Below are 27,739 nucleotides of genomic sequence, written 5' to 3' on the forward strand. Positions count from 1 at the left end.
CCGAAGTGTATTGTTTGTATTTGAATATTCATAAGCAAAATTTGCATTTAAACTTCTGGGTCAATTAAACGAAGCCCATTAGAGGGGTTAGTTAAACTTCAAGTGTTCTCTAAAAGCAAGACGTGTTCCGAAACATGAAATAGCAACCGACTTCAAAACTTTTCTTCCAATCAGTCATCGGACATGAAACAGGCGCTGGCTTAACAGCTTTTGAAGTTTCCGGTTGTTCGGGTTCTAGGCACGTGGGGCCATCCAGCCAGGGTCGTCAGAAATGGGGGAGGGGTGGCAGCAGAGTGACGCATGAGCAGACGTGCCCCTCTAGATTGTACCCCAGTCATCGCGCGCCAAATCGTTCCGACGGCTTGTATACACTTTGCCTTTTTGTTATACCGTTATCAACTATTGTTGTAATGCGCCTTTTGTGTTAATATTTGCTTCATATTAATATCACTGCAATATTTCACAGATAAAGCGGGAATAAACATCGTCAGTCGTAATCTGATGTAGTATTTGTTCCTGAATCAAAGTCCAATGTCATCATGGCGTTTGGGGGCAATAACCAAGTACTGTGTAATGGTGTTGCTATTTAGCACGATTTAATATGGCTCTGTGGATATGACTGAGCAAGTCAGTCCTCAACGCTTCACTGGAGATGATTTAGTGAAGTTTACAGAATTTCAAACTTGTTCTTCCACTGTTGCAGGACCTCTGATCAGACCGGTGACATTGTGGAAGAGAACTCTGCAGATGATTTAGACATGGACAAATCAAAGAAGGTAAGACTTAAACTTTGTGTAATGATTGCAAAACTTTATTGCACAAACTTTGCGGGTGACACAGAGCTGGTCGATGAAGATACAAAAATAAATCTATTACATTTTTGTTTCTGTTCACAACTGTAGCATATAATTGCTACACAGAGAGGACTTGACAAAACGTCCTCGCGGTCGAGTGTCTCATCGTAAACAGAGCGCTATGATCATGTTTTTGGAACAGCGCTACACAAGCACTGTATATGAATATTAACAGCCCATGTCGACCTGTCAGACCATAGACCTATACAACTTGCAAAACATTATTTTACAGTTGTGTGTAAATCTAAAGTCAATAAGGATGGGGCGTGAATGACTTTGACAGCACCATCATTGTTTTATCCTAACCCATCTCTGAACTATAGAAGTGTTTACAATAAACACTTGAGGATTTGATTACCTAAAGGGTTTGAGTACCTTTTGTACGACGACACAAAACACACAAAAAGTCCACCGATTTACATTAAGTTTACACGGTTTGAAGGTAATAATAATAGCATGCAGGGTAGACATTCACTGTTGAATGTCCGTATCTAATACCAAAAAGGCAACATTTATTTTCGCTGTACAAACATAGTGTGGTTGTCCAATATCGAATATCCATGACAAGGTGGACATTCACTGTACAACCCGGTTGAATGTCAAATATCCAATACCGAAAAAGCAACATTGATATTCTCTGTACAAACCTATGGGAATATCCAATACACAATACCGAAAAAGCATCATTGATATTTGCTGTACAAACCTATGAGAAAGTCCAATATCCAATATCGATGTGCATGGTAGACATTCATTGTACAATCATATTTGAATGTCCAATAACCATCATCGAAATAGCAAATTATACATTCACTGTACAAACCCATGTGAATGTCCAATATCCAATATCAAACTAACTTAAAGGCAGTGGACACTATTGGTAATTGTCAAAATAATTATTAGCATAACACCTTACTTGGAAGCGAGTAATGGGGAGAGGTTGATGGTATAAAACATTGTGAGAAACGGCTCCCTCTGAAGTGCCATAGTTTTCGAGAAGAAGTAATTTTCCACGAATTTGATTTCGAGACCTCAAGTTTAGAATTTGAGGTCTCGAAATCAACCATCTAAACGCACACAACTTCGTGTGACAAGGGTGTTTTTTTCTTTCATTATTATCTCGCAAGTTCGATGACCGATTGAGCTCAAATTTTCACAGGTTTGTTATTTTATGCATATGTTGAGATACACCAACTGTGAAGGCTAGTCTTTGACAGTTACCAATAGTGTCCACTGCCTTTAACCATCATTCCTATTGGTAACTACCAATCCGTTTCCTTTTTCGTTAACAGCTTAATGGGAATGGATATGAGGTGGTTGGTGTTGAAACAGTAACTACCAGTAATCCAGCTGTAGAAAGAGGGAACTGGGGTCGTCAACTTGATTACATTTTATCCTGTATTGGATATGCTGTTGGACTTGGAAATATTTGGCGCTTCCCCTATCTCTGTTACAGACATGGTGGTGGTAAGTTTGAATTCTTTGAACTGTTTACTCTTTATATTTTCATCAGTTTTAGAATTGTCAACCATCTATTCATTCCTTGAGATTTTTCATCAGAATTTAGAAAGATAAAAAAGAATGCCAAATTTGGCGACCCGTACCTCTGTTATCGATATCAGACATGGTGGTTGTAATTTTTTATTTGTTGAATGTTTTACTCTTTTTATTTTCCTAAGTATTAGAATTGTAAACCATCTATTTATTCCTTGAAATTTCTCAACATAACAATCACCCCGGCTCTCACTCAGAACCCAACACTCACTCAAAAGAGAATTATTACATGGTTGGACCCACAAGTTCACTGTTGTTAAAAGTATATTCTTAGTCTTCACATAATGAAAAGCTTCCAAAGTCACATTTCTCAAGAGAATTGACTTTTATAGAGGGAAGAGTGGAATCATGCATGTTGCCGCTGGCAAGTAAATCATGATATTGTATGATGTGTGATCACGAACAACTTTTTGATTGTATTCGATAAAAGTTTTGCGTAATCATGACATTCGTGACATTGTCAACGCATGGTCTGACAATTTACGTGCACAGAATGTTGAAGTTCATTCACGAAGTTTGATGCTGTTAAATCGAAACAGCATTCTTAACTCGCGCAATAAAATTCATAAAGTCAGATGACGTCATGTTTCCAATTATTTCACTCTGAACGGGAATCAAATAAAGTGGGATTTACACTATTTCAACGTGAGGTTTAGAGACTTGTAACTTTACCATACTGCCATGAGGACTCTGTTATGGTTTTCAAGACTCCGGAGGTCACATTATACATTCGTATTATCCCTCAATGTTTTAAAGGGAAGGTACACGTTCGGTAATTGTCAAAGACCAGTCTTCTCACTTGATAAATCCAATCATAACCATAAAATAACAAGCCTGTGAAAATTTTGGCTCAATTGGTCATCGAAGTTGCGAGAAAATGATGAAAGAAAAAACACCATAGTGATGGCCGAATTGGTGTGCTTTCAGATAAGAATAAAAGACGTCTTTATTTATTTTAGTGAAAAATTACCTATTTCTCAAAACACCATAGTGATGGACGAATTGGTGTGCTTTCAGATAAAAATAAAAGACGTCGTTATTTATTTTAGTGAAAAATTACCTATTTCTCAAAAACTACGTTACTTCAGAGGGAGTCGTTTCCCATAATGTTCTATACTATCAACAGCTCTCCAATGTTCAGTACCAAGTCAGTTTTTAAGTTACAATTTGTTTTGAGTAATTACCAAACGTCAACCTTCCCTTTAAATAGATTTATCAGGAGAATCCATTAAAACTTTAGTATCAGTTGAAGCCGCTATTTTATGTATAGTGGTGAAACATCGCTGAAAAAAATTGTTTCATCTACAAATTGAAATTATGAAAGTGAACATCTTTTCTGAATACTCAATTTATTGGAAATAGAACGGATCATAAAACTAAATATGACATTGAAGCGCCCTTATAAAGTGTTGTTCTCAAATAGTTTTTTTTTCTACAGGCGTGTTTCTTATCCCCTTTGTAAATATGCTGTTCTTTGCTTGGATGCCAAGTAAAAAGTACTGTTCTTATATATCATTATTTGTTGATGTGTTTTTCTACAGGTGTGTTTCTCATCCCCTATATAATTATGCTGTTCTTGGCTGGCATGCCACTGTTCTTCCTCGAGACGGCGTTTGGCCAGTATGCCAGCCAGGGTCCAGTCACTATATGGAAAGCTTGTCCACTCTTCACAGGTAAACACTTGTTTCCCCTCAGTTGACTTATTCTTTTTCTTCTATTCATTTATTATTGTTGCTCATCTAGTTGCCCTCCTGATCATGTTCTGTTAGTTGTTTTTTGTAAAATTACTGTTTTTTTTTTATTTATTAAATACTTACTGTGTTCAATATTATCTTGATTGGTTCTTTGCGATACCGCTGTTTGATGTACTAGTATTTGGGGAGATAAATAATAATAATAAACAAACAAATATTTCAGTTCACTCCTGCATTTTGACTGACGCACACATTCTTCTTCGAAATGTATAGACCCAATTGATATTCATTGATGTCATTATTTCAAATTTCGCTCTATGAAATAAAATGGCATTTTACGCTATTTTCACGCGAGGCTGAGTGACGTAATTATCAACACAAACAAGTTCATAAGGACTCTCTATATAGCAAAAAATGAGCGCATCACAAAACTAAATTTGACCTTGGAGTCCCTCTTTAAAGGGAAGGTATACGCTTAAAATTGGCTCTTGCAATTTATTAGTGACATTAAAATGGTACTTGGTTAGAACAACAGCAGCTTTTGTTATAAAAGTATAAAGCATTTTGAGATTTTGTTCACATCAAAGAAGTGTGGTTCGGGAAACATTTCATTTCCCCCCCCCCTAAAACTTAAAACTGAGAAACGTCCCTATCAGGTACGTTTCTCAGCGTGTGTGTTCCATTTGCGTTTAATTTTTCCTGCGTTGACATAACGGCTCCAGATTTTCGGTAATATCTCAAAAACGAGACCCATTTGACAGAAATTGTTACTGATTATTTTAAATACTTTCAAATTAATATAAGGTTAAAAAAAACGAACGTTTTCAAAAACACAGGTATGCTTTGCTTCCAAATCAACCTGCATTAATGATAATGGCAATGATATTTACAATCATTTTGAACGAGAAAGAATATTCCTTAATGGTAATAAAGTAAACCGATTGACAAAAAATGAATGCACATTTATTGTTAAAAAATGTCAGTAATTTTAAAGGAGACGGCCTACATAATAATCATCGAAGTTTATGAGCAACCGGTAGGCCTACACCAAACAGCAAAGCGACTACAATGAAACCATACAAAATTAAATATGCAGTCTACACCCGCTACTGCTATTGAAAATTACATTACTCACACTCTACGATTCCTTTTTATTCCGTCCATATTTAATGACCTTTAATTTACACAAAACCCGTGTCCTTTTAGTCGTGCTTTTTTTGGACACCGCTAGATCTATATTTAGCTTTGGTATCACAATGGAAATTCTTGTCCACCTTGCTAATGATAATACAATGTGATGCTCTCAAGTAATTGTTGTTCTCACGTCAAGCTGTCCTTCATAATCATTGCGTTTGACATCTAGATTTAGAGGGATTGTACAGAATTGGTAAGGATGACAAAAACACAAATGTTTGAAGGCCTATGTTTGAAGGCCTATATAAAAGTTAATAAGAGAACCAATTTCTGTGAAATACTTCCCTCGGAAATGAAGTCTTATTCTGAAAAAAAATGCAACAGCTGATTTCGGTTGTAACAATGCTGACAATTTTTGCACTGTCATGCAGAAACTTTTCTCAGATTGAAACATGTTTGAATCCCTCTCTCTAAAACCACAATCCTTTGAAGGGAGTTGTTTCTTTAAATGTTGCAGGTGCAGTTTAATTCTTGTTACCAAGTTAGTTTTCATGGTCATTGATTTTTTGGAGTAATTTAACCAAAAGGGCATGCCCTTTAAACATTGATTTCGAACTCTAGCACTGTACCCCCCCCCCCCCCAGTGCACTCTGTCATGTATGTTACATATCTGACATCTCCTATTATCTATCGGTGTGTAGCTATGCAGAAAATGATTTGACTTCCACCAAATAGTATAATTATTAATTTGAATCCTTTTCCAGAATGTTTCCGCTTGCTAGAGGCCCCTAACCATGACCCGCTATTTCATCTAAAAGGTTTCCCACTTTCATCTCAGAGTAATTTGATTTTTTTTTCTTAACTTGTCTTTTTCTCTAATGCACGTACTTTTCTAATAAACATCTTTTATCACATTTGTATTACTTCAGGCAATGAAGTAATAAATTGGGTGCAACTTATTATGAATGCTTGTATCATAATTAGATTTAGTGACGGGGGTGCATTGTGTATTTCACAATGAGGCCGTGTCCAAAACGGCGACTTCGGCTTCAGCTACGGCTAGATCGCGCGCGTATGCCTATTCTTCAACACTGGTAGACGCGCTGATCTAGACGTAGCTGTAGCCGAAGTCGTCGTTTCGGACACGGCCTGAGAATGTTTCTAGAAATGTATAACAGCTGGCCTTGATCTAAAATAGTACAACTCACATTAGTTATTGGAAATAGACATTTAAGTTTGATATTTAATATCTTTGTTTAAAAAACGCCATACAATTAAACTGGATGTTATTTGAGTTTTACACTTTCAAACCCTTTCAGCTCCTGGTCCTTTTGCTATCAGGTGACCCCAATCCACCAGTATCCTCCTCTAATATGTCACACTTCACCAAAGGTTTGCATGCTTAAAGGCAGTGGACACTATTAGTAATTACTCAAAATAATTATTATCATAAAACCTTACTTGGTATTACGAGTTATGGCGAGCTGTTTTATAGTATAAAACATTGTGAGAAAAGGCTCCCTCTGAAGTGACGTAGTTTTCGAGAAAGAAGTAATATACCATGAATTTGATTTCGAGACCTCAGATTTAGATTTTGAGGTCTCGAAATCAAGCATCTGAAACCACACAACTTCGTGTGACAAGGGTGTTTTTTCTTTCATTATCTCGCAACTTCGATGACCGATTGAGCTCAAATTTTCACAGGTTTGTTGTTTTATGCATATGTTGAGGAAGGCTGGTCTTTGACAATTACCAATAGTGTCCAGTGTCTTTAACCCAGTGCTAAACAATTGTTATATTGGGCCTAAAACCAATGATAGGCAATAATTGTTCATACATTGGGCCTACCCCTATCTGAATCATTCACTTTGATAACGAAGAGTACCAAGATTTGGGAGGGGTCAAAGTTACCTACTCTATGCTCCTTGCTTTCAATTCCTCATCAAGTGGGATTCGAACCTGAGACCCGCGCATTATAGACCAGTTGTCTCAACCCGTATAGCGTTCTCACACAACGAAGCAAGACATTACTAGAGTCTAGCTCTGAGTTAAGTTCATAACTGCGGACTGAGTTTTGCGTTATTGAGTTTTTTGTTAACGCAGCCAACAAACGTCTCATATTGATCCTATCCAGTGTCCATCCAGATTATATTGCTTTAAAAAAAATTCTGCCAAGCAAAAGTAAGCAGGATACCTGTCACAAATGGTACACATTTGAAATGTATTTTTAGTCGGTAACCTTACTCTGGTCAGTATGATTTATCTTCTACTGAGCTGCTTTCTTCTGCTGAAGAAGCTCTTTGAAATCGGGCACATAAGACCTTTGCTATTCTTTGTCTTATCTAATGCTCTTTTTAAAACAAAACCGAAGAATGGAATCCGATCTTCATGATATCCCTGATACACATTTTCAATGAAGGTCATCTACTCATGTTTCCCTTCACTAGGAATCGGCTGGGCCATGGTCATCATTTCAGGCATGGTAGTCGTCTATTACAACATCATCATGGCGTGGACAGCTTTCTTCATATTCAAATCCTTCACCCTGGAGTTACCTTGGAAGACATGCGACAATGAGTGGAACTCAGACGACTGTGGCTATGCATTGCCGCCAAATGGTACTATGATGAATGGCACGTGGATCAATCAGACGATGGTGGGAGTCATGAATATTAGTGTGCCAGAAATCAAGAGAATAACACCGGCACAGGAATACTGGAGGTGAAGTTTCTTTTCTGTTTCTAAAGAGTTTGGATACTACTACACAACATTAGAATGCCACAGATTTACATTAAAGACAGCAAAGATCCGTCTTCTCACATGGTGTATCTCAACATATGCAAGAAGTAACAAACCTGTTTAAATTTGAACCCAATTGGTCGTCGAAGTTGCGAGATAATAATGGAAGCAAAAAAATACCCTTGTCACACTAAGATGTGTGCTTTCAGATGTTGATTTCGAGACCTCACGCAAGAGGTCTCGAAATCAATTCAAATATTTTACTGAGGAATAACTTATTAATTCTCAAAAACTATACGTTTCTTCAGAGGAAGCCGTTTCTCACAATGTTTAACACTCCAACAGCTCCCATTGCTCGTTACCAAGTAAGTTTTTTATGCTAACAATTATTTTGAGTACTTGCCAGTAGTGTCTAGTGCCTTTTATTGAGGGTGTACACTCTAAGTAAATACTCAAATTAATTACTATTCAAACTTCCTTGGTAAAGAGCTCTGGAAACTGTTGATATTATAGAACATTAGAAACGACTCCCTTTGAATTTGTGTGGTTTTAGAGCAGGTGATAATTTTTCACTGACAAATTTGAATCTGAAGAAAAGCTGCAGGCATAACACTTGTTTTAGGCTTAGGAAAGCACACGTGCAACAATGGGTTTTGTTTTGTTTCATTATTCTCTTGCAACTTTTGTGACCAATTTATCCCAAATGTTCACAGGTTTGTTATTTTATATGTTGGGAAACACCAAGTGAGGATACTGGGCTTTGTTAGTTACCAAAAATATCCCCTGCCTTTAAAGCACTTTACAATCAGTATTTCCCCGAATCCTGCGATAACAAAACCACAGGTGGAATTATTATGTCAATAGATTATGTCTCTCCCAATGTTGTATTTGTCTTTATTTAGCATCTGTGCTTCGAGCTAAAAAGAAACCCATTAAAATCATACAGCACATCATCAGTTTGCTGTTATCTGAGTCAACCGATGTTACAAGTCAACATCTGGGCCCGATTTTAAAGAGCTGCTAAGCACAACAATTTGCTCAGCACAAAATTTGTGCCTTGATAAAACTAGGATTACCAACCAAATTTCCACGTGATTTTCAGGATAAGCAAACAACAGCTGAATGCCAGTAACAAGCAATATGCAACAAATGGAAATTTAGTTGGTAATCCTGTTTTTATCGAGGAAGAAATATCGTGCTAAGCTAATTCCCGTGCTTAGCAGCTCTATGAAATTGGGCCCAGTTGTGACTTTATAGTCGAACTGAAGCAAGTCGCAGACAGTGTCAACAACTTTAAGATGATATCAACCACGGACAAATAATATGGGCTCACAGATTGAAGGACAAATTTAATGCTCACGTTCATCGGTGCATATAGGTGGATTGTGATTCAAGGGAAAGATGGACAATAATTCAATTTATGTATTCATGTATGATGAAAAAAAGAAAAAAGAAAAAGGCTCATGAACAGCGTTCGTGATATTATTGTCAAAGACGTGCATCCGCACCTGATGTGCCCGCATACATACAATGAAATTACAAAACATGCGAATCTATCACTCCGGTTTTGAATGCTCTTCACGCCTCCCTGCTCAATATAGCATTGAATTTAAATTACTTTTGCTTGATGTTTTCATTCTTGACAAGGTTCCGCTCCTCAGTATAATTGTCAGCTAATCACCGTAACATTCCTTTAAGATGTATCTATATCATCCACTTTTACGTTACTTGTTGTTCCTCAAGCTCAAACTCTTGGGTAACAATCTGCTTCTTAAAAATCCGCAATAGTTTAAACTCAAGCACTCTAAAAAAAATAGTAACGAAAAATCAAACATTTCTCACTCAGGGAAATGGGTAAATCATTTTAGGGAAGTTTGAAAAAGGGAAACTGAGAAACTCAATAAAACGTGATAACCCAACCCAAGGTAGGATTTGAACCAGGGTTCACTGAGGTGAATTTTGAACGAACCCATAGATAGGAACTGAGAACAGGCACAAAACGTACGAACCAAGGCTAAGGTGAGATTTGAGCTAAGAATCACTATTAAGGTGAAATTTGAATAGGGAAATTTGAATAGGGAAATTTGAATAGGGAAATTTGAATAGGGAAATTTGAATAGGGAAATTTGAATAGGGAACTTTGAATAGGGAAATTTGAATAGGGAAATTTGAACAGGGAAATTTGAATAGGGAAACTTAGAATCAATTAAAACGTGAGAACCCAGCCCAAGGTGGGATTCGAACCAGGGCTCACTGAGGTGAAATTTAAATAGGGAACCGAAGGAAACCCAAGTAAACGAGAACCCAGTCTGATGAGGTGGGATTCGATTCAGGGATGAATGTGAACCCCCCCAACAAAAACCTTGGTTCACTGATAAGAACTAATCCACCTGTTTGCAGATGAATTTTACCAGGTAAATACATAAATAGTGGCAGCAATACAATCGTTCAGACACCACATCTATCAATTAAACAAATATAGTTTTAGTTGTAACTTGCAGATATCAAAGTGGTGCCCTCAATGAAACCGGGATTTCTCGTAATGTCTCAAGGCCATCAGAATTTGTTAGATTGGTCAGCATATCTGACTGTATTTGTGTAACAGAATGCCAAGACACAGAACACACAATCCAACGAAGGTCCAATATCCAATATCGATGAATACGGTGGATATTCACTGTACAAACCCACGGGAATGTCCAACATCCAATATCGACGTACAAGGTAGACATTTACTGTACAGACCTACGGGAATTAGATTATAATTATTAGATTATAATTCTTTATTGTCCGCATAACATATACAGATAATTGTTTTCCATTGGCAATTGGAGACATTAAAAAATTATTATTATTATTATTATAATAAACATCATCATAAAACCGAACAATAAAATGTAAAGCACAATACAAAACCACGAAAAAATTGTATATTGCTAAAATTACAGCGAATGATTGGAATAGATTACTGACAATACTTACAAGTTACTTGAAAATTATACAATATCCAACATCCAATATACAAGGTAGATATTCTCTGTACAAACGCACGGAAATGTCCATTATCCAATATCGATGTACAAGGTAGACATTTACTGTACAAACCTACGGGAATTACCAATATCCAATATCGAGGTTTTAGGGTAGACATTTACAGTACAATCCTACGGGAATGTCCAATATCCAATATCGATGTACAAGGTAGACATTACTGTACAAACCTACGGGAATGTCCAATATCCAATATCGATGTACAAGGTAGACATTTACTGTACAAACCTACGGGAATTACCAATATCCAATATCGAGGTTTTAGGGTAGACATTTACAGTACAATCCTACGGGAATGTCCAATATCCAATATCGATGTGCAAGGTAGACACTTACTGTACAAACCTACGGTAATTACCAATATCCATAATCGATGTGCAAGGTAGATATTCACTGTACAAACCTATGGGAATGTCCAGTATCTAATATCCAATATCGACATACCAAGGTAGACATTCAATGTACAAACATACGGGAATGTCCAATATCCAGATGGGGCCTATCCAATATTGATGTGCAGGGTAGACAATCACTGTACAAACCTACGAGAATGTTCAATATCCAATATCGATGTATAATTATGGTACAAACCAACGGGAATGTCAAATATGGATGTACAAGATAGACATTCACTGTATAAGAACACGGAGATGTCCAATATGCAATATTGATGTACACGGTAGACATTCACTGTATTTGTACAAACCTACGGAAATGTTAGATATGGATGTACAATATAGACATTCACTGTACAGGAACACGGAGATGTCCAATATGCAATATTGATGTACAAGTAGACAAGTATCGATGTACAAGTAAAATCTAAAAAGTAACATCGATATTTGCTGTACATGCCTTTACGTGAAAGTCTATAAATGAGGTTACATGTAGTTTTGGGATCAGCTGATAGAGTTGTGACAGTTTTGTAGTAATACAACATTGATTGACAAAACACATGTGTATTGGCTTTGCTAATTGATTAAGTGCCTTCATGCCTTTTTTCATATTCCCTCTCGCTTGACAACTTGATTGGTTCCGACCGTTCAGTGCGTGGTACTGTAATTAGAGAAACAGTGCAAAAACACTTTTAATCAATGTGGATTGGGTTTTTAATTGTTTATATATGAAGAATAAACACTACAATAGGAATTTTTACCAACAACAGCATAAAAGACAGTGGACTCACTGAACCTAAAATCAGATACACTTCATCATCCAAATGTTTTTATGCAGCAGCACCAAGCCTTTGGAACACTCTTCCTTATCAAATACGTCATGCTAATTCACTTTCTGATTTCAAAATATCACTCAAAACACACCTTTGCCATACTTATTTCACTTCTTAGGCTATTATTTATTTCTCATTTCTTTGTACATGTATTGTTAATATTTAATTGCTTGTTAATCTGTTGTAAAGCGTTGTGGTACCTTTTTTGTGTAAGCACACTATATAAATGCTTAGATTATTATTATTATTATTATTGGTAACTCAAAATAATGTTTAGCATAAAAACTTACTTGGTAACGAGTAATGGGGAGAGGTTGATGGTATAAAACATTGTGAGAAACAGCTCCGTCTGAAGTGACGTATGTTTTCGAGAAAGAAGTAATTTTCCACGAATTTGATCTAAACACACACAACTTAGTGTGATGGCAAGGGTGGTTTTTCTGTCATTATTATCTCGCAAGTACGATGACCGATTTAGCTCAAATTTTCACAGATTCGTTATTTTATGTTGATATACAGCAACTGTGAAGGCTAGCCTTTGACAATTACCAATAGTGTCCACTGCCTTTAAAGAGTGGCTGAATTTGACCAAATGTTGACTTAAATAATTATGGTTAGTTGAAACAAAGCAAGTCCATGGGTGAAGTTCTGGAATTTAAGAATCCAATCGAAATCGTCCCCAGTCGACAATCTACTGAAGTTGCCTAAATACCATGATGGGGATCTTTTTTAGGGTAGACATTTACAGTACAATCCTACGGGAATGTCCAATATCCAATATCGATGTACAAGGTAGACATTACTGTACAAACCTACGGGAATGTCCAATATCCAATATCGATGTACAAGGTAGACATTTACTGTACAAACCTACGGGAATTACCAATATCCAATATCGAGGTTTTAGGGTAGACATTTACAGTACAATCCTACGGGAATGTCCAATATCCAATATCGATGTGCAAGGTAGACACTTACTGTACAAACCTAAGGTAAAGTTTCAAATTCAACATGATAAGCTGTAAACCCAGCATCATTACTGAATACATAGCTAAATACCTGACCTGTTTCATTTGGGGTTTTGTAATCAAGGAGAGCCTATTATTATTTAAACAGATAGAATATTTCAGCAAATTGCTTGATATAAAATGTACCACTTGTTACGACTTCAACGAGGGAGGTGGGCCAGGGGTTTTACGTGGGGCTACCGTCCCCAAGCTGCCACGCTTACCCACCACACAACACCAAACCCTGGTTATGCCAGCCACTGGACTTCAATTGATGCGCATTAAATTTTAGAATCTTATCCTGATTTCTCAAAATTACATTGGAGAAAATGTTATGGGTTAAAACTTTTGGTCTTACTTTCTTCACGGTCAAAATAGTTCTAACGAGTAATTTAAAATATTTGATATTGTTTACTTCCATATATGAATACTTGAATATGTTAATATTTGTGCATTGTTGTTGAATATTCCTCATAGTATAATTATTTTGTTTTGATCTTTCAGTAAAGTTGTTTTGGACGAGAGTGACGGTATTCATAACTTGGGACCAATCAGATGGGAAATGGCGTTGTGCCTCCTCCTAGCCTGGTTTGTTGTCTTCCTCTGTATCTGCAAAGGTGTCAAGTCATCAGGAAAGGTACAGGCTATTTAAACTTCTGTTCTAACAATGTCATAGTATTCGTGTCCTAATTTTAATTAGGACAAATACCAAAGGCGTCCAGTGCCTTTAAGTTCTCTCACCAAGGGGTCAATATGTCAGTTTTAGCTAAAACAGACATTTCTGAAACATTCAGAACCCATAGGCCTATACGTAATGTTTGCCGGTCTCCGAATACATAGACCAATTGGAACAAAATAAATATTAGCAGACTACGACTCTAACACAACACAAACCTAAAATGATTTGTTAAATATTAACGAAGAGTATTGGTTTCAGGGCAGATTTACTCATCTTTTCTTGAAACATTAAACTCGGGGGAAAAGACCCTGTTATCGGTTTTCGGTTACTTCACAATGCTTGCAGAGGTATACTTTGTAGTCTAGTATCCTTTTTGTTGTTGACTCTAAGGGCCCCAATTCCACTCGGCTAGTTCAATAGTTATACACTCGAATATATAGGGTAGGATGAGGTTAATGGCACTAGAAGCTTGGAAACCTTTTGTAGGCCAGTATTTTCTTTTGGTGTATCCCAACATGCATAAGATAACAAACCTGTGAAAAAATAGGACTCATTTGGGAAGAGATTAATGGAAGAAGAAAAAATTCCTTGTCATTCTCGAAATCAAATTTGTGGAAATTACTTTTTTTTTCTCGAAAACTATACGGTACTTCAAAGGGAGCTGTTTCTCACAATGTTTTACCAACAGCTCTCTTTGCTCGTTACCAAGTAATTATGCTTACAACCAAAAGTGCCCAGTACCTTTAAGTTAAACACTGTGCATCACAATGTAAAAACAACCCATATTATGGTTTAAATAGCAACAAAATGCAACCATTCAGAAAATATTCAAATTTTGTTTTACAACTCTGCTTCGGCCAATAATTCTGTCATTCTATGACATTCTGACTGCGTGCCACACTCCAAGCTGGTTTCATCAAGGGACAATTTCCCCAAATAATCCCCTATATCTGCCCTACTATTTTTACCTCGGCATCTTGCTGTAATAAAACTACACTCGACGCCAGTGTCGATCTTATTCGCTCTTAATGCTGCACTTTGAAAATGGGCATGATTTGATTTTGTTCAAAATCAGTTACATGTATGCTACCAAGCAGATGTTTGACACTGTTTTGTCGCCAATCTCGCACCCATTTGAATAATAGTATCACACCGTGGCAATTTCAGTGATGTGTTGACGCTTTCATGATTGACTGACTGTGCTATGATGTTTTAAAGGGACACGGTGCCCACCCAGCATTGGTGCCCTTTGGGCGCATTTTTGTATGAAGTTATAGAAGATTAAAATGATCCACACAATATGCCTAAAAAGTGAGGGGAATTTTCCTTTTACTTCGTTTAAAAAAAACTAAACACGGTCGGCCATTTTGTGGAGTAGCATTTATGTTCGGGGTTTTGTTTGCAGGTTATTTCTCCAAGGCTTAAATAATTTACTTAGATCAAACTCTAATATTTCTATATTTTGCATTTGTTGTTCAATTATTCTTATTTATTTATTCATTATTTTAGTTTTTTTTTATTTATTTATAATATTTTGCCATGATTGTCAGCATGTTTTTACAGGAGTGTTGTTCCAATATTTGTTTATAACAAAATGAGGAGATTCCCTCTTTGTTACCCTAATGGCCTAACAAAAAAGGCAGAATGTTTTTACGATTGTGTTTTTTCTTCTTTACATGTAATATTTTATGGTACAAAAGATATGTTACCATCTACATTGTGGAATACTTATGACATCTATGAATCACATTTTAATCGAATCATAAGGAGTCAACAACAAAAACTATTAAGATTCCGTCAAGATAGTCACGGAGCGATAATCATCAACAAACCATAAGAAGAAAACACATCATTCAGAAAAAAAACATCAGGCAACAAAAACAAAAACAAGCTATCCCGTTGTAATTTCTCTCGCAAGTCAAAATGTGCCCAACCAGGCATTTTTCAGGGTGATCTGAACAGGAATATTTGCTCACTTGTTTCTCAAACGATAGAGCAGGGGTAATTTAATCAAGTAGCAGGTCCCCTCTCATCTTAAGACTATTTGTTGGGAAGCTGGAGAGCAGAAATAAGGAGGAGGAGGAAAAACATGTTCATCACGTCTAGCGTGATGTTAACACGGTTCAGTGTCCTTAAATATAGAGAGACGCAAGAATTGTTGTCTCAAGTGACTGGAAAACATTTCTCAGACAAGATAGACAAAGGGGGTTGTCGTGAACGGGAATAGCTCTGGAAGGAGGGGGGGGGGCTAGGTACTGAGGTGGAAGACTCTTATAGAGACAAAGATAGAGTTGAAGAGTGGAACTTAGATTTGGAATGAAAGAGAAGGAGGTTCCTTCAGTGGGAAGAGGTATTAATAGTTATTTAATTTGCGGAGAATAAGATTTGAGGGTGTAAAGAGGATCAAATAATGACAGTTCTTGATCAGATTAGGGATGCGGATGGATTTTGATTCAGTAAAAAATAGAAATGCATTGATCCGGAAATACCTCAGCTTTTAGTAATCCTTACTTATTAACTTTTTAAAGTTGTATTGTACGAGTTTCGCGGAAAGAGTTGCTTGTCGTTTTTTTCGGTTTAGTTTGTTTTTCTTTGAACGAGGAAGTCTTGACAGATGATTTTTTTAAATCAAGTTTTACAAACCTGGTGGACGCGCGATGAAATAAGAAAGTCATTATTATAACTAATACTAATATACTGTTGTTTGACCTCCGATTTAGAATGTGAGGTCTCGAAATTAAGCATCTGAAAGCACCTTCATGTGACAAGTTTTTTTTCTTTTCTTTCATTATTATCTCGTAACTTCGACGACCGATTGAGCTCAAATTTTCATATGTTTGTTATTTTATGCATGTGTTGAGATACACCAACTGTGAAGGCTAGTCTTCGGCAATCTCTTATAGTGCCAGTGTCTTTAACTAGACTTTTTATATCGTATAGTTATGAGTTAGCGTAGATTATATTAATGACTTGTGCTTATTTTAAAAGCTCATTAATGTTAATGTATCTCATATTCAAAAGAGATATTTCTCACAATCATATGAGATATTCAAATGGTGTCTATATCATATTCACAAGATCTGTCTTAATTATGACGTGTACCGAGTCACAGTTATAAGTCAAAATTGTTACCTGTTGTGTTTGTTTATGAATCTATGAACTTAGCGCCAAGAGAACCTGACAGTTCACCAAGCTGTCCACAACCAATAATATATCTCATACAAAACCGATGCATCGGTTTAACCTCTATGATTATGAATTGCATATATCTAAGAAACTGTGATTCAGTAATTAGACGACAATACTTATTCTAGTCATTTGTGAAATCAGCGGTTAGCTTGGGGGATTCGAACCGACAACCTTGTAATTGCAAGTCATGCAGTCTAACCACTGGACACGGTGACGATGTCTCTCTTTAATGCACCTTTAACACTTCTGTGTCTTTTTGTTTTCCATTAAACAAAAAATTGGAAAAGGGGTTTGTTCAACAGTTCAATAAAATTAATGATGTGCTCTCGCTTTATTTTCAGGTTGTTTATTTCACAGCAACATTTCCGTACATCATTCTGGTGTGCTTACTTGTCCGCGGACTTACGCTAGAGGGCGCTAGTAAGGGAATTGGTTACTATATGAATGCTGACTGGGAACGCTTGAAAACTTCTAAGGTAAATAATTATATCAAGATCAAAAGTATGTCACACAAAGTTTTTTTTGCGCATCCATGTTAACTCTTTTACTTTCTTATTTTCACTGTAAATACACTGTTTTCTAAACGTCCCCTCTCTTTCCATTGTTGTCTCCACTTTTTGCCAACTTTTTTTTTATAATGAGCTTGGCCTTACGTCCTCACTTAAGGATTCTGCCGAGTAACCAACGTAAACGTAAACGAGATGTTTTTTTATGAGACGTGTAACTTGGTGGCATCATCAAAGAAAACTATTAACATTACGAAGGAAACATTAATTGAATTGATTCCGAGATTCACAGTGACCTGACCCTGCGGTAGACGGAACATCTTTGACCATTAAGGAGTTATAGAGCGTGAGAGAGTAGTGAGTCGAGGACTTCAGGAAAGTGTGTCTCACACCTACGCTCAATAGTGGAAAGATTGCACCTCTCAAATAAGTCACGGTGGACGATTTCATACCTCAAGGCATCTATCTCCATCACCCTCTACTCAAATAAACACGATTGGACACGGTAGAGTGTTATAAGTAGGCTTGAAATATGTTGACATAATCTCAGTTCAAATTGATATGTCCATTAAATCTTCTTCTTTCTTTCCTTCTTCTTTTTGGGGGATGTTTTTGTTCAGATATGGAATGACGCTGCATCCCAGATCTTCTATTCGTTGGGCCCGGCGTGGGGAGGAATTCTGACCTTCTCGAGTTATAATAAATTTCATCATAATTGTTTCAGGTATGTACCTAGAGGAAAAGTTCATTTAAAGTGTAATGTCAATGAAAAAGGAATATAGACTGTGTCAATAGTTTACCTCTTGGCTGATTTGTTAAATTGAACAGTCCAATTTTTAAAAAGTACATGAAAGCGAAGGTGCAGACTTGTAGGATTTTTATTTTTCAAATTAGAACATGTTTCTTTTTAATACTTTTCAAGACCTTTTAGGGCAACTGAATTTGTATCACCAGGGCCCGATTTCATAGAGCTGCTAAACACAAAAAATAATTGCTTACAACATGATACACTACCAACCAAATTTCCATGTGATTTTCAGGTACAGGCAAACAACAGCTGAATACCAGTAATAAGCAATATGCAACAAATGACAATTCGGTTGGTAATCATGTTTTTATCAAGGAAGAGGCTTCAAACTAAGCAAGTTTTTTTTGCTTAGCAGCTCTATGAAATTGGGCCCTGCAAACCAAAATTAGGTTATCTCTCTGATTTCAGATAATTTTACTATGAATGTTGCATTCTTACCCTCGCTAGGGATGCAATAATGGTTCCACTCATCAACTGCAGCACCAGCATCTTTGCTGGCTTTGTTGTTTTTGCAACACTCGGCTTCATGTCGGAAAAGACGGGGATGGACATTGAAGATGTGGCAATACAAGGTAAGAATTTACACTTAATTATAATTTGGGTTGTAATTACAATTTGCAAAAAAAAATTGTGTTTTAAGTGCTTGGCTGTCTAATTTAATTTGGGTCAGTTGGTGGTTTCAGAAGAGCTGACACAAAAAGTCAATGTAGTTTTAGCTTAAAAAAGAAAAATTACGGTTATTCAGGACAATAAACTTGTGGTTGATTTAAATATTGTTTGCTCTTTTAAAGTAAATTACAGATGTTTTTTTTGCTGGCAGTGTAAGCACTTTATGTAATCCACCATATACATAATCTGACAAACCTGTAGAAGTTTGAGATCGATCAGCCATCTGGGTCACGAGAAAATAGAGAAACAAGATACACATTTTGCATTATATCGATGCAAAACAAAATTTTTTTTGATAAACTCCAAACAGGAACATAGTTATATTAATTTCTCATCAAATATGACATTTCAGACAAATATTTCAATGGATGTTTTATACTATCATCATCATTAGACCATGTTAGTTTGATGTAAATCAGTGATCTTCACGATTGTTTTCTTATCAATTATGTAATGTTCCTTTAACACAAATATGTTTGTTTGTTTGTTTGTTTATTAAGGTCCTGGCCTAGTATTCGTCACATACCCAGAAGCCATTGCACAAATGCCATTGGCTCCTCTCTGGTCCGTTCTCTTCTTCTTCATGCTCTTCCTAGTTGGATTGGATACACAGGTAAGCCAATCAGAATACAGGATATGCATCACATGGTCTTTACGGACCAATGAAATTAACTTGTTTTTGTTGTTGCGCTGATAGCGTTCCATTGGCAAGAAGATTTAACCAATCGTTTGATTGGAAACACATGTAAGCCAATCAGAATACAGAATATGCATCATGAGGTCTTCATTGACCAATGAAATAGTTATAAAGTTATTCTTTGCAATGGAAACGTTCCATTGGCCAAAAGTTATGGCAATGGTCGAGTTTTGCACACACAAAGTTTAAAACCTGTCAACTATGGGTATAGGCATACCCAGAGTTTTTGGAGACTTTTAGAGTGGAAAGAAAAGTTTCACTACAATTCTCATTGTGGATCACCACAAGGTGATTCTTTAGAGAAGACATACTATTACAACAATAGGAAGTCCCTATAGACCTGTGACCTGTGACATCACATGTTTACAAAAGAGCCACCAAGCCTGGACTTCCTGCAGGCATGATTTGTACACAGCCTAATGGAAGAAATCATAAATTCTTATATTTTATGGATATTGCAATGTCCAATTTTTATCAAATTTTGATATGATGAAAGGGGGCACATCTCAAAACTTGTCCAGCTTTTACTTTAATAATTCTTGGATTTATGTGGAAATTCCGACACGAAATGTCAACTTTCCCATATGACCAGTGCAGTATCTTGCCTGCCAGACTAGCCAAAGAATGTACAAGGTCACACTTATTGTAAACAAAGTTCACATGGTCTATAACTCTTAATGCAAAAGTGGGGTGTTTCTTTGTTCGCCTCCAAGGTATTTTGATGACACTCAATCCTATTGCCTCTCACGTCATCACCTAGGTTTCATTAAGTTACTGTGGAATGGAAGTGCATCAATTTTAATGCTCTTTCATATTTTACATGAACTCAATCTGACAATACTTCACATGCATCTGAAGCCGAGCATAATGTTAATGCTGCTAATCAAGTGAACAGGGGAAGATGCTAGATGGTTTACAATTAATATTTAAACACCCTCTTCGTAGATAGATCCTTGATAAATTATATCTAAAGCCAAATGTGACTCCATTCATGGTTGTAGCACAAAGTCAAACCTCTACAATAGCTGCGTGGAGCATAGGTAAAACTGGGTTTAAAAAATATGGTCTGTCCTTGGAGAGTGAAATGAAATTAGAAGTTTAGGAAATTTATGGAAAAAGAACAATATGGAAAAATAGATTCCTCTACTTATACTTCAGAATTATAGTAATTTATGCTTGGATTGCTGTTTTTACATTAAAAGGATCTCAGACTACAGTGAATTAGGTTGAATGAATGTTTTTCCTGATGTAGAATTTGAAGCTTTGCATGGTGTTCGTTTAATATTATCATAATTCAATCAGGTGATATACTATACATCTTCCTATACAAGTAATTGATAAATGACTAACCCCAAGCAACTATACATTTAACATCTTCTTGAAAAAAAAAACCTCTACATCTTCTTAAAACGTTTAGCTCCACTTCATCATTTATCTCGAATTAAAGTCAGGCTGAGGTGGTGATCCAAGCTGACATGAAGTGGTCATGGGTTTGGTTCATTTTATAGTGACTTGTCCTTGTCATCTTCCTCTGTCTACAAAACATTTTTTATCACCTGTAATGGACTTTGTTTACAGTAAGAATTTCATCACCTGCAATGGCTCCCGACAACCCTTTCTCCCCTGAATAATTTATTTTCCTACAAATGAATTCCAATTCTCACCCACTGCAGGGACGAGCAGTTAATTAAAGCAGCATTCTGAATTTGATTGTTTATTTATCCACCGTTTTGGTTCTGACATTGTGCAATCTATAATTTCCTCCTTGCTCCCCTGTCCCAACAAAGAAAGAATTTGCCCACATGTCTACTGACACTATGCTGATATACCCTTCCCTTGTTCTAGTTCGGTATGACTGAAATAACACCTTACTGGTTTGCCCACAATGTCCACTGACACTAGTATTTTCTTTCTTGTTCTAGTTTGGTATGACAGAGACCGTCATCAGTGGAATTATTGATCAGTTTCCAGACAAGTTGCGTAAAAGGAAAACACTTTTTTCTTTTTGCGTGTGTTGTCTGTTCTTCCTCCTGGGTCTACCTCTTGTCACGAGGGTAAGATTTATTTTGTAGTTTTATACAAAGCATTCAGTGATCTTGTGTAAAAAAAAAACTATCTTCTAAGGTGGAATTGATTTAAAGAGGGGATAAATTGAAATCTATATAACAAACTTAGCGTTCAGTTTTTAAATCTTGTCTAAGTCTAAAAGGATAAATCTGGTTTCAGATTTCAATTGAAAAGAAAATGTATTAGATTCCCTTCAGCATTCACACGTAAGAAAACATCATTGGTTGTTTTGATTATTTACAATGAATTTTCCTGGTAAGTTTGCTGCCACCTAGCGTCCCAAAAGTCCCGCATTGTAAAAATTGTGAATCAGTTTACCTGAAAGTTTGCATACGATTTGATATATCAACTTGTTTTGCTTTGCTTTGTAGGGTGGTATTTATGTGTTTGAGTTAATCAACTGGTACAGTGCTTGGTTGTCTTTGATGATTGTCGGCATGACGGAGTGTATCGCAATCGCATACTTCTATGGTAAGTCTATCGAAAATGCAATAAGACAGTGGACACTATTGGTAATTACTCAAAAATAATTATTGGCATAAAACCTTACTTGGTGACGAGTAATGGGGAGATGTTGATGGTATGACATTGTGAGAAACAGCTCCCTCTGAAGTGACATAGTTAACCATCTAAACGCACACAACTTAGTGTGACAAGGGTGTTTTTTCTTTCATTATTATCTCCCAATTTTGACGACCAATTTAGCTCAAATTTTCACAGGTTTCTTATTTTATGCATGAGTTGAGATACACCAAGTGAAACGACTGGTCTTTGACAATTTCCAATAGTGTCCAGTGTCTTTAAAGGCACTGGACTCTATTGGTAATTACTCAAAATAATTATTAGCATAAAAACTTACTACTTGGTAAAAAGCAATGGAGAGCTGCTGTGTTAGTATAACACGTTGTGAGAAACGGCCCACTCTGAAGTAACGTAGTTTTTGAGAAAGAAGTACTTATACAGTAAAATATTTGAATTGATTTCAAGACCTTGTCTCGAAATCACGCATCTGAAAGCACACAACTTCGTGTGACAAGGGTGTTTTTCTTCCATTGTGTATTGTATTATGTTTTATTCCAAACTGAACCAATTGTTACCAAGAAATTTCTTATGCTTACAATTGTTCTGAATAATTACCAATAGTGTCCACTGCCTTTAATAGTCTGATATGCAACTGGACTGAAACCCTGTACTCTTTCTCAATTACTTTCTCCGAAATTTTTCTTGAATTAACTGCCCCCTGGTCTATTTTCTTGATTTGTCTTTGTCGATTTTACGTTTTGGTTTTGGCTTTCTCAATTTCACTTTCTTGATTTGAGATGATCTCAATTGAACTTTTACAAATTTAAGTAACTTGATTTGAATCGATCTCTCAATGGTACTTTCTTGAGTTGGCTGTCTCAATTTTTCTTTCTTGATTTGACTTTCTAAATGAGTTGCGTTTCTTGAATTTTGCTTTCTCAATTTAATTTCTTCAATTGACTGTCTCAATTTTACTTTTTTTTTATACAGGTGTAAAACGGTTCTTAGCTGATATCAACCAAATGCTTGGTTATGACATCATTATTTGGTGGTGGTATTGCTTCTGTTGGCTCTTCATGACGCCAGCCATCATTATTGTAAGTAATTGAGCATGTCTGCTGAGCGAAATTGGTTATGCTTAGATGAGGTACTTGTTGTACTTATCATACTTAAAAAGGTATTGGGGTCGATTTCACAAAGAGTTAGAACTCAAGTCCTAACTTAGGACTAGTCCCATGATATATTAAAAACCTAAGGCATAGTCCTAAGTTAGGACGAGAAACTCGCCCTAACTCGAATTAAGATAAGTCTTAACTCTTTGTAAACCCCACTACTGGACTATTTGGTAATTGTCAAAGATCTGTATTGTCACTTGGTGTATCCCAACATATGTATATAAAATAACAAATCTGTTCGTTCATTCATTCATTCATTCATTCAATGTTGACTCAGTTTGTCATCAAATATGCAAGAGAATAATGGAAAAAACACCCTTATTGTAGAGATTTTTGTGCTTTCATAAAAAAGCTTTAGCTCAGTCCCCCGTTAATACATCTGGGTGAAGAGAAGCAGTTATGGTTAAGAGCCAAGGACATAGTTATCATTATACCGGAAATTGACACAAACTTCATTATATACTCCCTAAAGGAGATATTGTCTTTAAATTGCTGAAAAATATTGAACAAAAGAATATTTGGTAACACCCCCCCCCCCCTATTGTTTGTCTTTCCCTCCCCCTCCACCCCCCACTTTCGTGATAAGGTCCAGTTACGTCTGGCTATATCTCTCTTTACTAATAGTACAGAGATGATTTCATGTTTAACATTCTTAATTTCTCATCCACAGTTCATCATAGTGTTTGGCATCTGGGAGTATGTCCCGGTATTCTACGGCACATACAAATACCCAGTGGAGGCTGAAGTAATAGGTTGGCTCATGGCCTTCATTGCACCTGCCATGATACCACTCTTTATGGTCTTCAATTACTTCTTCATGTCAGAGGGAGACACCTTTCAACAGGTAGGCCTTCTACATAGGGTAGTGTTTAAAACCCCGCGATGCCCCACCCATGTTAGATTTACACGAATGTCCTCCTAATGGTCTGCAGCCAGTAGACGGTTGTTCCCGAACTGTGGATAGCTCATTTGTTACATGTTCATTATTTCACACTTTTTAACCTTCCAACCTTCCAAGCAGTTAAGAAACACGTCTTTGAATTTTTGTTTACAAATATTAAATCTCATTATATCACTCTCTGGCAGACAGGAGGCAGGAAAGTACAGCAGCCCGAACCTATTTTAAGTCAAATCAAGGAAGTATTACAGGGGATTATTTAAACTACTATTCCACTAACCCTATACGTGGGAATGGGCCTATATATTGGTCCACTGTTGGGAAAACTTTGAAACATACCTTTACACCCTAAATTATCACTGACTTGATGAGCATGCATTTAAGTTAAACACTGCCCTCTATAGACAGATAGACAGTTGGCTGTCTATAGAGGGAACGGTTGCTGTCTATTAATCTACCTATCTGCGATGGCCCTATAAATTGCCATATCAATACCTGTCTGCCCACTGCCCAAATTCCATGCTTGTTTCATCCAAGACACAATCCCATCACATGATACTACTAGATAAAAAGCTGTCCCTGACTGTCTTTATTCACAAACTTCCTAAAGACACTGGACACTATTGGTTATTGTCAAAAAACAGTCTTCTCACTTGGTGTATATCAACATATTTTATGTGCATAAAATAACAAACCTGTGAAAATTTGAGCTTGATTGGTTGTCGAAGTTGCGAGATAACTATGAAAGAAAAAACACCCTTGTCAAACGAAGTTGTGTGCTTTCAGATGCTTGATTTCGAATTCTAAATCTGAGGTCTCAAAATCAAATTTGTGGATAATTACTTCTTTCTCGAAACCTATATTACTACAGAGGGAGCCGTTTCTCACTATACTATCAACCTCTCCCCATTACTTGTTACCAAGGAAGGTTTTATGTTAATAATTATTTTGTGTAATTACCAATAGTGTCCACTGCCTTTAAAGGCACTGGGCACTATTATTGGTAAATAAATGCGAGCATAACAACTTACTTGGTAACGAGCAATGGTGAGTTGTTGATAATGTAAAACATTGTGAGAAACTGCTCTCTCTGTGTTAACATAGTTGTTGAGAAAGAGGTAATTTCTCAATAAAACTGTTAAAGACTTTTCAGGCATGTGGGAGCACAACAATTTGTGCAACAAGGGTGTTTTTAATGAGTTATTCTCTTGCAACGTTGATGACCGATTGAGTCCCAGTTTCCACATATTTGCTATTTTATGCATAATGTGGGATACACCAAGTGAGAATACTGGTCTTTGACAATTACCAAAGGTTTCCATTGCTTTTAAGTCAAGCTTATTTTGTTGTCATCCATTCCTTTCTTGGTTCCAAATCATTGATAACACTTCAATTGCTTTCTCCTTTTCTCTTTGCCCTCAACAGAGACTTTCCTCTTTAATCAGACCGACAAGTGAATGGGAGTCCATCCGCGCCCACAACGAGAGCCCAGAAAACATCGACGGTCATCTCGCTCTGACCAAGATTGAATCAAATCTCACAATGAATGGAAATACTAAACCGGGTCAAGCGGTATGAAAACTGATCAACGGTCATAAAGCGTCACGACAGTGGAACAAGTAAACAAGAGGAGTAGTTTAACTTGCAGTTGTGTATAACCAGGCCCCAATCTCATAAAACTGTTCAGCAGAAAATTCTGCTTCGCAAATTTCCTAACTAAGCAAGAAGTGATCGAGGTACCAGTCAAAGCGATGGTAGCCGTCTGGTTTTCAGGCTGGTAACCCTTTGTTTACTAAGCAAATGTTTTTCTTTTGTGCTAAACAAGTTTGAAATGAAGTTTGAAATGGTTTGGGGTTTATTTGTTTGATTTATGTTTGAAGGTTTGAAGGATTGGTTTTATAAACTAAAAGCACATGCATTATACCTTTAGGTGTGTGTTGTTGTTGTCTTTTTGGTTGTTTTTGTCTCTTTTGACAGTCTGTCACCTGCAATACTCCAAGACATTATTTGTTAAATAACTTTATGTACATTGAAAGGAGCTGCAAGGAACTAACAATAGTCTGAAGAATATAATTGTGAAAGTATAAAGGAATACAAGAAAACTGAAATAAGCAGTGCCAAGTTCACACAAAGATGATATATAAGGTGGCTGTACGAGAAGTCCAAGTTTCAATAATTTATAAGAGAAGACACAATGTATTCTATTTAAAGGAACACGTTGCCTTGGATCGGACGAGTTGGTCTTTGAAAAGCGTTTGTAACCGTTTGTTGTGAAATGCAAATGGTTAGATAGATAATTTAAAAGTAGAATTATAATGATCCACACAAGTATCACTAGAAATTGCGTGGTTTTCATTTTACCTCGTTGACTAACACGGTCGGCCATTTATGTTTTTTGACTACCATAAATGGCCAATCGTGTTAGTTCGCAAAGTAAAGGGATAACCACGCAACTTCCAAGGCAAATTTGTGTGGATCATTGAATTCTACTTTTAAAACATCTTTCTAACATATGCATTTTTTATAACAAACGGTTACAAACGCTTTTCAAAAACCAACTCGACTGATCCAAGGCAACGTGTTCCGTAAAGACCAGCTTGAATAAAAACTGCAACAAGTGAACATTGCTGAAACTCATTTAAAATAAGTTCAATCAATAAGGAAATTGAATCGACATGAGTGTAGAAAATCACTGTTCAAAAACCCTTCTCTGTGCTTTTCATAACGATTTGCGAAAAGAACTTCAATGTTTAATTTTGTTGTAAACTACCAAGTTACATTAAGTTTGTTTATTTTAAATGCATCACCTACATGTGTTTACTCTACAAATAATTAAACGTGTAACGATAGTTAACAAGGGACTTGGAAGTTGTACATTTTAAATTGATACAGTTTTGTTTTATTTTCTCTCTCCAAAAGCTAAGTAAAATTACACACAAAAGAGTTATAAAATATATATGGAGAAGGCTAGACTGAAGAGAAAAGTTAACCTAAAGGTTCAGGATAAAAATATTTCTAAAAGGCACAGACACCCAATACAGTTTTCGTAGATAGGTTCACTTCCAATTTTTCCCACTCATTAAGTCTTTTAAAACATAGCTGCATTCTGGATTGTCCAGATGCACATCCCAATCTATGCATACGATACATTGCAGCTGATATTTGACATGGTGTTACCATGGTGACTGTATCTAAAACAATGGTTTTGATAAATCCAGATGGCAGGTTTGTCTATGATAACTGCATTGCTTCCAAAACCCTTAACTGT

General features: G+C 36.4%; 1 protein-coding gene across 1 annotated transcript; it reads left to right on the plus strand.

Annotated features, from left to right (window-relative positions):
• The first annotated feature begins 708 nt into the window (after window positions 1-708).
• LOC117293966 (sodium- and chloride-dependent glycine transporter 1-like) lies at window positions 709-26,582 on the plus strand. Its single transcript, XM_033776479.1, has 14 exons — window positions 709-776; window positions 2,147-2,321; window positions 3,950-4,081; window positions 7,684-7,957; window positions 13,766-13,898; window positions 17,471-17,605; window positions 18,256-18,359; window positions 18,891-19,015; window positions 19,613-19,725; window positions 21,732-21,863; window positions 22,248-22,347; window positions 23,389-23,495; window positions 24,244-24,417; window positions 25,897-26,582. The coding sequence occupies exons 1-14, from the start codon at window positions 759-761 to the stop codon at window positions 26,047-26,049; spliced, it is 1,875 nt and encodes a 624-aa protein (XP_033632370.1). The 5' UTR covers window positions 709-758; the 3' UTR covers window positions 26,050-26,582.
• The last annotated feature ends 1,157 nt before the right edge of the window (window positions 26,583-27,739 follow it).

The sequence above is a fragment of the Asterias rubens genome, chromosome 8, assembly GCF_902459465.1.
Source record: "Asterias rubens chromosome 8, eAstRub1.3, whole genome shotgun sequence".
Lineage (NCBI taxonomy): Eukaryota > Metazoa > Echinodermata > Asteroidea > Forcipulatida > Asteriidae > Asterias > Asterias rubens.